This window comes from Caenorhabditis remanei, chromosome IV, assembly GCF_010183535.1.
Source record: "Caenorhabditis remanei strain PX506 chromosome IV, whole genome shotgun sequence".
NCBI classification, from domain to species: Eukaryota; Metazoa; Nematoda; class Chromadorea; order Rhabditida; family Rhabditidae; genus Caenorhabditis; species Caenorhabditis remanei.
Window position 1 is genome coordinate 21,555,724 of NC_071331.1, and position 13,681 is coordinate 21,569,404.

Sequence of the window (13,681 nt, forward strand, 5' to 3'; positions counted from 1 at the left end):
TTTAAGTACTTTTAAGAGCCTAAAATCTCAAATTTTACAAGGGGGAGGGGATTTTAGGTTTTTCGAAAATTTTCAATTTAAAATTTTTTCTCAAAAAAAGAAAAAAAGAGAAAAAGCGTGTCAGAGGTCAGCGGGGGGTTGCCATAGGTGATAGCCTAACTCCTCTCGCTCACCTTTTCTCTTTTTCTTTTTCCCTCTTTTAAGCCCCGCCCCCTTCTGTGTCCCCTTCGTCTTCTCATTTCTAAAGGCTGACCTCTTCCTCCTCTCCTCTCCCTCCTTCCCAACGTCTTCTTCCCTCCTTATATATATTTTTATATTCATACTCCTAAGATATACTCGTCGTATCATATCAGTTGATATATTTTCTGGAAAATTTTTTTTTGAAATTTTTTTTTCGAAAAAAAAAGCGATGCCCGCCTCCAGCACCGAGGAGAGCCTTCACAGTACTATTCTGGAGATTATGAGTATTCTGAGTAAAGATTCACCTGACAGTACTCCCACTACTATTATTCCTAATGATGAAGCCATGAAGGAGCAAGAGCAAGATGATAATGAAGTACGGTTTGGGGAAGAATTTTGAAAACGGTTTTTTTTGAAAACTCAAGAATTGCGCATTTTTACTAATTTTGCTTGTCATATTTGAATTCTCCATGCAATTTCCAAAGTTTTGAACCCCGTAACGACCTATTTTGGTGGAATTTAAAATTTTGAGGTTGGTGGCCTAGAAATCCAAAAATTTGGGTTTCTAGGCCACGACCTTTTTTGTGGATTTAGGTTGTTTTTGACGCATTTTTTAATGATTTTTAGGTGTTTTTCAGTGTTTTAAGAGCCTAATATCTTAAATTTCCCAAATTTCAACTTATTCCGGTTGAATTTGAACTGTTGAAATTGGTGGCCTAGAAATCCAACTATAGGCCACAACTTGATTTTAAGTGGTTTTAAGTGATTTTGATGATTCATCAACAAAAAAATGTTCAGAAAACTTGTCGTCTACACTTTTTGAGCATTTGGATAATTTCAAAAAAAAAATTTCGAGAAAAAATTTTTTGGCTGAAAATTTTTTGTCTGAAAATGATTAACACCTCGGCCAACGAGTATCCTAGTAGTGCTATTCTCTCAAAATTCCCAAAGTTTTGAGCCCCATATTGGCAAACTTCTGTTCATTTTGAAGTTGGTGGCCTAGAAATCCAAAAATTTGGGTTTCTAGGCCACGGTCATTTTTCTGCGGATTTAGGTTGTTTTTTTATGGTTTTTTGGGTTTTAGGGGTTTTGAAGGGATTTTAAGGGTCTAAAACCTCAAAAACAAAAATATCCACTCGGTGGCCTAGAAAACGCATTTCCTAGGCCCCCACTAGTCGAAATCTCGAATTGCTCAAAAATAGGTCGATATGGGGCTCCAAATTTTGGAAATTTTGTGGAGAATTCGAATTTCCTACTATCGAACTTTAAAACTCATCGGATTTCCATTTTTCTGTTTTTTTGAGCATCAAAGGTCATAGGGTAAAGGTGAAACGTGCAAATTATATGTTTTTGATGTCGATTTTTCCCGTTTTTTTCCCGTTGATTCTTGTAAATTGGCTGATAAGAGAGAGGGAATGACTATGACCATATGTAGTTAATGCACTTACTCTCTCCCTCTTCTGGCCGAGAAGAAATATCACATCACCTGTGGTGGTCATGTGACTAACCTTTCCCTTCTTGCCCCTTCACCCCCCTTATTTTATATTTTTCAACTTTTTGAGTTGTGAGAGAAAACGGAGAGAGAAATATAATATTATATGATATAATGTCAGGTGGAGGGGAGGAGGAGGTAAAGGTCAAAAATCTGTTTTTAAGAAATAACTGAGTAATAGTTGGTTTCTAGACATAAATAACATGAAAAAATGGTCAAAAATCAAAAAAATTGGTCCATAGCCTAGAATCCCAAATTTTAGGATTTCTAGGCCATCAACCGTAAATTACTCCAAAATAGGAGAAATCAAGATTTTATGCTCCCAAAACACTAAAAAACCGCTAGAACCCAAAAATTGCGTCCAAAACCACCCAAATCCGCAGAAAAACAACGGTGGCCTAGAATCCCAAATTATCGGATTTCTAGGCCACCAACCTCAAAATGCTCAGAAATATGGCAATATGGGGCTCAAAATTTTAGAAATCTCACGGAGAATTCAATCTTATCAAAAAATGTTAAATATAAAAGTAATCCTCAAAAATCCAAACAAAAACATGGTCCAAAACGGAAATGTTTGTGTTGGTGGCCTAGTAATCTCAATTCCTAGACCACCAAGCAAAAAATAATTACCATAGTTGAGTTCTCCATAAAATTCCCTGAGTTTTGAGCCCCATATTGCCATATTTTGAAACGATTTGAGGTTGGTGGCCTAGATATCCGAAAATTTGGGTTTCTAGGCCACGGATCGTTTTCCGCGGGTTTAGGTAGTTTTTAACGCATTTTTCGGGGTTCAGGGGTTTCCGAGTTTAAAAATGCGTCAAAACAACCTAAATCCGTAGATAAATGTAGGTGGCCTAGAAACCCAAACTTTTGGATTTCTAGGCCACCAACCTCAAAATTTCGAATTCTAACGAAATAGGTCGATATGGGGCTCAAAATTTTGGAAATTTCATGGAGAATCCGAATTTTGTATTATGGAACCCTAAAAACTTGTGAAAATGGGGTTTTTTGTCTGAACAAAATACTTTTAAAACTTTTTTCCTTATCATCTAGATAGGTAGGTTAACCTACCTATCCTATCCCTCCCCCTTTTTCATCTCTCCTCCATAAAATATGTATACACTTGACCTGACCCCTTCCCCCGACACCATCATGCATGTCCCCCCCCCCTCCGATCATTCTGTCTCTCTGCGTCTCTCACTCTCTCACTCTCACATTTTAGTATATTTTTCCGTCAGTCAGAGGTCAACCGTCTCCCTTCTTTTTCCATCCGTCTCTACTAGTCAGTCGTGTGTCACTTTTGGCCCCGGGGGCAGTGCAGATTTCGGTTTTGTGAATGTATTTTATGTGGTGTTGTCACCTGTCTCTTTTTTTTTGGAAAAAAAAATTATATTCGAAATTATTTTTGTTATTTTCTTATTTTATGACTAATGAGTGGGTATAGACTTGTTTTTTGTACATATTTTTTGTTTTTAGTTTGATGAGTCACGAGTGGCCTAGAAACCCAAAGTTTGAAAATTTTGACACCTTTGGGTCCCACCACGAAAACACCTTTCCTACTGTAACTCTCTCACTTTTGCAAAAATCTCAATTCCAAGTATACCATCGTGATCAGCTTGTCGAGAGCTTCCAGAAAAGTACCCACAAGCCTATATTCTGATAAAAAAGGGTCCTACCACGAAAACTACAGTAACCCGAAAATGGGTTACTGTAGTTTTCGTGGTGGGACCCGACTTGATTGGAATGATGGCTTGTTTATACTCATTCGAAGCGTCTTAACAAGTTGAATCTGAAAATTTAAGTTTTAAAATTTTTGGGCGTCATGGGAAAAAGTTTTGCCGGGATTTTGGGAAAAAAAATTTCGAGAAAATTTTTTTCTCTTAAAACCTCTCATGGCTCATTCCAAAGCTCAAATTGAATAATAATAGTCTACTCGTCACCTGACCTTTTGCCTTGCGCCCTATCCATGCACTTTTCCGGGGAACAATACCCAAAATGATAAGGAAGTACACGTGAATGATATTATACTTTTGCATGTGTATTAGTTCTAATTGATATTATATAAATATATACATGTCTTTCTTGAAAAGATTGGGGGTCCTTTATCCCCTCACGTCTAATCCGCGCTTGCTCTCCGCAGCGGTGTGCCCCCGATTATTATTATTATCCCCCCCACCTCCTCCGAGATCCCCCTCCCCCCTATTCCTTGGGGTCCAATTTTGCTTTTGACCTGCACGCCTACATGTATACATATTATATTTCGACCAAAAATAAAAATTTCGAAAAAAAAAATTTTGGCTGAAAATTTTTTTTGTCTGAAAATGAGATATCCCTAGGCTCACAACTATTCTAATAGTGATATTTAACTTTTTCACAAAATTTCCAAAGTTTTGAGCCCCATAATGACCTACTTTGGAGCAATTTGAGGTTGGTGGCCTAGAAAACCAAAATTTTGGGTTTCTAGGCCACCAGTCCAAAATGCTCCAAAATAGGCCAATATGGGTGTCAAAATTTCGGAAATTTTACAGAGAATTCAAATATTTGCATAAAAACCACTCTAAACCCAAATTTGCAGCTCTCGAATGCGAACACAATGGCAGGTCTGCAGCGAATCTCCTCCAGCCCGAAAATCAGTACAAACGGATCGGAGAGAAGTGAAAATTGTGGAGAATTATGTGTAGTTTGTGGTGACAAAGCGTCCGGAAGACACTACGGAGCCGTCTCGTGTGAAGGATGTAAAGGATTCTTTAAGCGATCGATCCGCAAGAGGGTGAGTCAGGTAAAATTCGATTTTTACCTGGAAGATTTCGAAATTTCAACTTTTAAAATATAAATTCAACATTTCTAGATTGGCTATGTTTGCCGGAGTTCCAAAGACTGTCCCGTCACGAAATTCCACCGTAATCGATGTCAATACTGTAGACTTCGAAAGTGTCTGTCGATGGGAATGAGGAGTGAATGTGAGTGGTCTAACTTTTCATGGGGTGGCCTAGAAACTTCAAAAATGTGATAATAAGATTCAGGAAGTCGAGAGCTTCCAGAAAAGTATAATCATGCCATGGTTTGAAGCAAGTTGGGTCTCGACACGATTTACGAGGGGTACTGTAGTTTTCGTGGTGGGACTCAATGTGATCGGTATATTGGCGTGTGGGTACTTTTCTAAAAGCTCTCAACTTTTCGAATCTTACAGGGACAGTGAAAAAAAAGAAAAAGCTGTATTTGGGCAAGAAACTTCGGATCAAAACTTTGAGAATTAAAATTTTTGTTTCAAATTCAGTTTTTACAAACTTTTATCGCCACTATTAAAATCAGAGAAATGAACATTTTTTGATAGAGAATTTTATTGAAAATATATTTTTTGAGCCTAAAAACATTAAAAACAAACAAAAATTGAGAAAGTTATTGAATTTCGAAAAATTTTAAAAATCTGAAATTTTAAAAAAATACTGTAATTTGGTTGGAAAGGCTCCAAATTAGTTGAAATTTTCATGTTTAGATTCAACTAGTCAAGAGCTTTCAGAAAACTACCCACAAGCCTAGATTCTGAGCACTTTGGGTCTCGACACGATTTACGTGGGGTTACTGTAGTTTTCGCGGTGGGACCCAATTTTATCAGAATATAGGCTTGTGGGTACTTTTCTGAAAGCTCTCGTCCCGCTGAATTCAAATATCCAACTCAAATCAAATTTCTAGCCGTCCAAGCCGAACGCCGTCCAGTCCAATCAGCAAACAGCACCCAATCGGACAGTCCCCCACAGAATCAAAACACAACACCCCGGTCAATGACTCCACTGAATGCCGGACTAGTAAATGGATTGTTGACACTTGTAAAAATGGATCAAGAGAATAAAATTAATATGGATACGATTATGAAACCGGGCAGTCCGATAATCCACAGTACAAATGGACATTGCTCACCGGAATTTATGGATATAAAAAGAGAATCAATTGGAGAAGACGAGTCGGGTCTCGACGCGATGACCGTAATCGGTCTGGTCCCGCCCTCCGCCTCCCCGACGTCTTCTGGAGTCGGATCGTCGTCGTCGATTTCCGATGATTCTGGACCAATTTATAATTCTGAAAGAAGTCGATTTGAGATTTCAATCCCGCCGTCACAACAAAACGGAAATCAGATTAATATCTCGGAAGTCACTACGCGGTTACTGTTTTTGAGTGTGCATTTTGTGAAGGACTCCAGGGTGACTATAAGGTGAGTCTGAAATCCTGAAATTAGAAGAAACTAGATCTGAAACTAAAATATTTAAATTCAGGAAGTCAAGAGCTTTCAGAAAAGTACCCACAAGTCTATATTTTGCAAATATTGGGTCCCGCCACGAAAACTACAGTAACCCGGAAATGTGGGTTACGGTAGTTTTCGTAGTAGGACCCTACAGAGGCTTGTGGGTACTTTTCTGAAAGCTCTCAATGAGCTGAAATGTATTATGACCAAAAAATGTTGAAAAACTGATTTTGGAGCAAAAATTTAGGCGCTGAATTGTTTCGTGAGAGTCGATTTTTGCAACACAACGCGTTTTCAGTGTGTTAGTCGTGTTTAGCTCATTGAGAGCTTTCAGAAAAGTACTCACAAGCCTGTATTCTGAGCACATTGGGTCTCGACACGATTTACGAGGGTTACTGTAGTTTTCGCGTCGAGACTCAATTTCTTCCAAATCATAGCTTGTGGGTACTTTTCTGAAAGCTCTCGACAAGCTGATTTCAAATCTTGTGTTCATTTACAGTTTGGGTTTGATTTGTTCAAAATACAAAACTTTGGAATTCCAGAACATCCACAATGGAACCACTGCTGAAATCCAAATGGTGTGACCTATACATTCTCGCTCTAATGCAAACAGCCGACAAAATCAATCTGGGTCAACTGCTGGATAATTTGTCGAGTCAAATGGCAATGGGATTGGAGTGCGGACAGTTTTCGACGGATAAATTCGAGAAAATGAACGAGCAAATGCAGCGACTGATGCAATTGTCACATTTGTTCGCATCGCGTGATTTGAGCTCTGTCGAGTACGCCTACTTGAAGTTGATCTCGTTTACGGCGCAAGGTGAGTGGGTGTTCATGAAATTGTGACAGTTCGAATCAGCTCGTTGAGAGCTTTCAGAAAAGTACCCACACGCCATGGTTTGATGCAATTTTGGTCTCACCACGAAATCCACCTTTTCGGGTTACTGTAGTTTTTGTGGTGGGACCCAACTTGATTCGAACCTAGGCTTGTTTATACTCATTCGAAGCGTCTTAACGAGCTGAGTTTGAAAATTTTGGTTTTAAAATTTTAGGGGAACATTTTTTCGAAAAAGTTTCTAATTTCTACACATTTCCAGACCTCCCCACCGCCGTCTCCACGTCAGAAACGCGGAACGTGAATCAACTCGCATCGCAGGAGCTATTCGAATACGTGTCATCGTCAAAGAGCACCCACTTGCATCAAATGTCAAACGAGCACATAAATGTGGATGATTCGACGTCGGAGGACAACGACACGCACGTCACCTCTCAGCAGACGAATACGAATCTTGCCGCCGAAAGGTATAATAACCTATAATTATTATTTATACTTTTTTGTTTATGGCGAGTGGGTGTGTGTAGCTTTTTTGCAGGGGATCTTGTGCTTCTTGAAAAAGTTTTCCGACCACAACTCCATGCAGAAAATACCAAAAGCGCTAAAATGCTTCTAGTTGAATTCAGCTTTCCAAGACGCGTCGAATGAGTATAAACATGCTATGGTTTGAAGCAAATCGGGTCCCACCACGAAAACTACAGTAACCCGAAATTTTTTTGGGGTTACTGTAGTTTTCGTGGCGAGAGCCAACTTAGGCTTGTAGGTACTTTTCTGAAAGCTCTCAATGAGCTGATTTTGAATACCGCATGGAGAAGTTGAAAAACAAACAAAAATTGAGAAAGTTATAGAATTTCGACAATTTTCAAAAATCTGAAAATTTCAAATTTGCTGCATTTTTTGATCGGAAACGCTCCAAATGAGCTAAAATCTAAAGTTTTGGATTCAGCTCGCCGAGAGCTTTCAGAAAAGTACCCACAAGCCTATATTCTGTTCAGTTTGGGTCCCAACACGAAAACTACAGTAACCCGCACGTAAATCGCGTCGAGACCCAAATTGCTTCAAACCTAGTCATGATTATACTCATTCGACGCGTCTTGACAAGCTGAGTCTAATGCAATAACTAGTTTTGAGTTTCTAGGCCACCAGTTGGATTTCTAGGTCATCAAACACAAAAATAATGAAAATTCCAGATTCTCCCGCCTCCTACAACTCCTTCCATGCCTCCGATGGTTTGACCCGCAGACAATCGTCGACATATTTTTCTCCGGTCTAATCGGTCCCATGTCCATCGAAACCATCATTCCATTCGTGCTCCAGATGAATTTATTAAACTTTTTCGACACGAACAACGGAAATGGATCATCCGACTCCCTCTCCTCATCCTCGTTATCAGAAATTATGAGCAATCAGTGATGATCTTTTTCTTAATTGTCTAAAAATTTTAAATTTCAGTATTACCGTTTTTTTTCCTCCTAAATCTTCTTTTTTCACACCACAAAATGTCACAATTCCCTGTCTGAATACCTCTTTTTCTCCGTTTCTTCCATTTTTCTCTTCTACAGTATCCCCGTATCCGTCCCAGTGTACATACACCACCACCTTCCCGACTTTTTCTCATTTTCAGTGCTTTCAGTCCCGAAATTTGGACGGTTTTTAGGTGCTGGTGGCCTAGGATAGTCATTCTAGGCCATGAGATTGTGATTTTTGAAATCAGTAGGCCAGTGCGGTTCAGAAAAGTATAAACAAGCCTATATTTGGGTTTGAAAAAAATTCGGACCTGGTTTAGGCCCAAATTTTTTTGGGCCAAAATATAGGCTTGTTTATACTTTTCTAGACCGTCTTGGCCCGCTGATGTCAAAAATTTAATTTTTATGGCCTAGAATTCCCATCCTAGGCCACCAGCACCCAAAAACCCTCCAACCACCATCCGGTTTTTAGACACCCTCCCCCATCCTAATAAGTTTCCTCCCTGTCTAATAACTACAGTATCCTTGCCACGTCTCAACTGTTTTCTTGGCCCCGCCCCTTTATCGATTTTTCTGGGCTTTATTTCAAAAAGCTTTATTAAGGCTTCTCACAACCATAGCACATCGTTTAGGTATTAGCTCTCGTTTTTGGTTTTTTCTTTTAAAAATTTTCTGAAATTTTCTTAATATATTTATGCATTTTAGATCATTATCTGGATATCGCTTTAGTTTTTTTTATTTTAAATATTTATACTTTTTGGCCCGATTGGTTTTATCGCTAGATTCCCCCTTCCCGTAAGCCCCGCCCCCGTTTTGTTCAGAAATAATGAAAATCTGAATAAAAATACACATTCGGTTAATGAATGATTGCATTGAGACATTTGGTGGTTATTCAGAAAAAAATTACAGGCGGATTTTCAGATTGGTGATATTTTTTACAAACTTTTTAGAAACGTTTTTGCCAGAAAATTATTTTGCAGGCCTGTCAATTCTTGGTTCCGAAAAAATTGGGTCTCGCCACGAAAACTGAAGCTTGGGTTACTGTAGTTTTCTTGGTTTTTTTGGCATCATGACTACAGCCATAAAAGTTTGAGCTCACCGTTTTCTCTCAAATTTTTCACCTTCGGAGTTGTAATGAACCGGAAATTTTAAAATTTGGTACATATACGTAACTTGGCACGAAGAACGCAGCTAGGAAATGCAATTTTAAATTGGAAAAAATGCATTCGAGTTATACTCAAAACGCCTCCAAAAAATGAGCAGTTTTAAACTATTTTTGAATCCGAAAAAAAGAAATATGTCGAAAAATCTCTATCGAACCATATAAAATTCAATATACTTTTAGCTGGCATGAGGGATTTATTCCGAATGGGGAGAAAAGTCGTTAAGACTCTTCACTGATAACAAGAAAGTGTTTCTCGAAGACAATTTGTGTCTGATCTTTATACTTTTGGCAGTTTTTTGCATTGTTATCAGTGAATTCCCTTATGTTATTAACATCCAGGAACGAATTACATCCTTTTTTGAAGTCATGCCTCTTATGACGTACAAAAGAAAAAAGAGACAAAAGTTTGTATAAAAGCTTGATAAGAAGAAAGACTCATTTCAGTTAGTCATATTCTTTGCTATCACCGCCTCCCCTTTCAAACAAATAATTAATTAGGACAAAGATATCAGAAGCAATATAGCTAGGAAACATAATTATTTCAGATTCAAAAATGAAAACAATTGTCTTAATAAAATTAAAATTTTTCAGGTTCATCGGTCGCGTGCATTCCTCATCAGAACAATACTGTTTTATACGCTTATTCAACTGATATCGACGGAAATACATATTATCATGGTGTTTTTGGGATAGTATCTAATGCTCATTTCTATGCAACCACAGCAAATGTTCGATTCGATACAAAAGTGGAAGAGGAGATTGAGTATCATACGGATGACAAGTATGTTTGTTTCTGTTTTTACTGATGTATTAGATTTAGTGATTCCAGTAGTTTGATTGATTCTCTAAGTTCACATCCACCGGATCCATCACTTGGATATGGAGACAACACTACTGGAAGCAACTTGTACAATGTGTTGAAGGTTTGTACTATTTCAGCTCATCTTTTATTCAGAATATATTTCAGAAATTTCTGAATAATGGGAAGCATTCATTATGTGGAGCCCAAGTGTTGATAGCTGTAAAACGTTATCCAGATGAGACTGATGTATCTGACATAATCACCCAACTCCGAGCCAATCATATACTTGTGCAAATTGCTGTCGACAGTATTCCATCAGGGGGATCCAATTCTGCAACACTTTACGAAATGTCATATGAAACCAATGGATGTTGTGTGTTCGCCAACAGCAATGATCTTGCAAATGTGAGTTCTACTAGAAAAAATAGAAATCGAATAAAAAAGCTAACTGTGTAGCGCTCGAAATGGGGCGTCCCACTTTTTCCCGGGAATTTTAGAAAACTTTCAGTTTTTGTCGGAGAATAGTGAAACTTTCATAGAATCTGAAGACATATCAGAAGACTCGATTCCCAAAGTTTCTAAAATATATGTTTGTTTTTAACCGTTTATGACAATCCGGAACGCGCGGGACGGGGACGCGGGACGTCCCAACTCGTCCCGTTTCGAGCGCTATGTAAATGATTTATGTGGAAACAAATCATACTCAGGGAATTCCAAGCGACTCGCCCATCGTTTTTGTGATTTTTAACCGTGTCGGGCATTGCAAATCAAGGGCGAAACGCCTAACGTGTGATGTTTTTAGCGTTCGCTTCCTTGCCGATACTCATACATTTTACTTTTAAAAGGCAGAAGGCAGTTAATATTTTCTTCAACTTTCATTAATTCGTTTGAAATTAAAGAAATTCTTGATTTAAATTTAAAACGAAGCCGGCGGAGAACTTGCAGAAAGAGACGACATTTCGAACAACATATTTTTCTGAAAATTTGTGAGCTGCTTTACCTTATCAAGGAACACTACCCTCAATTAGGAAAATCCATGTTGTCCCCGGAACAGGAATTGTAGATTAAATAATAATAATGAAAAAGCAAGAAAAAGTGCAATGATTTTTCCAGTACGATAAAGCGTATGTTGTTAAACTGGGCAATTTGCCCAACGAATACGTAGATTATCCACCCTAACTGCTCATTTTTGTACATTCCTGTACAAGTGAGTTTATTTCTTTACTAGTATCTATATCTTGATAAAGTACTTTTCACAAATGATATAACCAAACATTTATGATATTTTTATCTAACAATTTTCAGGCGTTCCAATCCACTATACTTGGTTATCCTTACCAATTCATTGCTCAAAACTTTGTAGTTTCTGGATCGGGTCGAATCGAAATACCGGCATTTAAAACTCCGATTCCAGTGGGTATTACAGATTATTGTTTTGTTGAAATAACTGTTCAAAACCACAGTAAGAATATCTTCCAAGTTAAACTAGATCATTAGCAATGTTTGCAGCAATCGATAATTCATTCGTATCAATGAATTCCACACTTGAGAGTACTGATGGATCTTCTGTTTATGAATTTGACGACAACTATCCTCTTTATGGGACTGCACAATCAGATGAAATTAGCTTGAACGGATCCCTCTCTTACAAATGGACAATTGACTACCATTATAATACAGATGCACCACAAATCATTCAATTAAGAATGTACAGTTATTAGTAAGTTCCATAAAATCTTTAATAATTACATAAATCTAATATTTCAGCTATCACGACTTCCTTCCACTGCCATCTTTTTGATATTCAGTTCATTGTTCTTTGCAGTTCATATAAATGGTTTCCTCATTGAATATTGTTATTTTTCCTTCTCCCTTCCTCTGACATGTTGTTTGACACCCTTCTTTCGAAAAATAAGAAGAAGACATCAGAATAGTGACGCCTTCTTGACATTCAACATATGCTTCTTGTCCCCCTTTTTGACATGACCAATCAGTAGGGTGTCAGTAGACAAAAGACGAAGAGCCGATGACATGACATACAGTATTCCTTTGGAACACCCCGATGGGAATTTTAGACAAAAATTCAGAGAAATTGTGAGACGAGGGGTTGGAAATTTTTGAAAATCGAAAATCGTTGCCTAAAATTATGCTAATAACATTCAACTCGTTTTTGGCTTTTAGAAAACTACAATTTGGGTCCCACCACAAAAACTACAGTAACCCCAGACAAATTCTGGTTACTATAGTTACCAGTACTATTTTCATAAAGAACTTAATTGAAAACCATATTTTTGAGCAAAAACCATCAAAAACGAACAAAAATTGAGAAAGTTATGCAATTTCGAAAATTTTTGAAAATCTGAAATTTTTTGAAATTTGCTGTAATTTGGTCGGAAAATTCCATATTAACTGAAATCTTAATTTTTGGACTCAGGAAGTCAAGAGCTTTCAGAAAAGTACCCACAAGCTCATATAAGGTCCCACCACGAAAACTACAGTAACCCGAAAAATTTGGGTTACTGTAGTTTTCGTTGTGGTACCCTACATAGGCATGATCATACTTTTCTGAAAGCTCTCGTCGCCCTTAATCTAAATATCGCATTTTCAAACAATCTGGCGCACCTTTGACGCGTTTACATCCTCACGAACCGCCTGAAGCAAGAAAATGGAGAAATGGGTGTAACGAGTACTCTGAGGAACACGTTTTTATTTTAATGAAGGAAAAAAGGGAAAACTGAAAGTATACATACATGAACCAGTTTCAATGATATTCTTACTGTTTTTAGTGGAAAAAATAAGAAAAAATGAAACAGAATTTTCATTTTTTGAGAAGAATGAGGAAGTTTTTTTTTTCTTTTTTTCATTTCTCAGAATCATGACAGTATGTAGTACGTGGAGAAGAAGGAGATAAGCTATCTGTGTTGGGAGTAGCCTTGACAAAGAGGAGGGAAACGAAAGTTTTCGTTTCGATCAATACACTGCCTCTTCCTCTGTGTTCATCGTTGCGTATACAGAGGGGGGAGATTTATATCTATATATCGTTTTCATACACACTTCTCTTTTTCTCTTTATGTGTTTTCCTCTTTGGGAGGGCTTACTTTTATGAACATTTCTTGTTTAATAGCTGATTTTTTCGTTTAAATTGACTTTCTTCTTCTTTTTTCCACCTGTTATACATAATTACCGAACTTCCTGCTCCACTATGATGAATCGATTCAGAAAACCAGGGAAACAAAAAAATCCTTTTGGAGTTATGTCTGAAAATCAGTCTGAAGTAAGTTATGAGACCTCAAAGTGCCTAAAATCGCTCCGTTCGGTTTTTTCAATGAATGAAACGATTTTTGGCACTTTGAGGTCTCATTACTTGCTACAGTATCGGACAAAAAGGTATGAACTTTGGCTGTTTTCAGTGGAAAATGACCAACTTTGAGAGTGTGACATAGTAATTCTGAATGTCACATCAAGAAAACTTTTAAGAGAATCATACAGATTGAACGTAGA

At 37.7% G+C, this 13,681-nt stretch overlaps 1 protein-coding gene across 1 annotated transcript; it reads left to right on the forward strand.

Moving 5' to 3' along the window:
• Window positions 1–409: 409 nt before the first annotated feature.
• Window positions 410–11,981, forward strand: GCK72_015635 (uncharacterized protein; the record flags this gene model as incomplete). The annotated part of the gene is made up of 13 exons (XM_053731028.1): window positions 410–556; window positions 4,248–4,442; window positions 4,521–4,632; window positions 5,366–5,882; window positions 6,455–6,732; window positions 7,010–7,214; window positions 7,938–8,014; window positions 9,970–10,159; window positions 10,208–10,301; window positions 10,346–10,585; window positions 11,486–11,642; window positions 11,690–11,900; window positions 11,948–11,981. 13 exons carry the CDS (start codon window positions 410–412, stop codon window positions 11,979–11,981), a joined length of 2,457 nt encoding a protein of 818 aa, XP_053585800.1.
• Window positions 11,982–13,681: the final 1,700 nt, after the last annotated feature.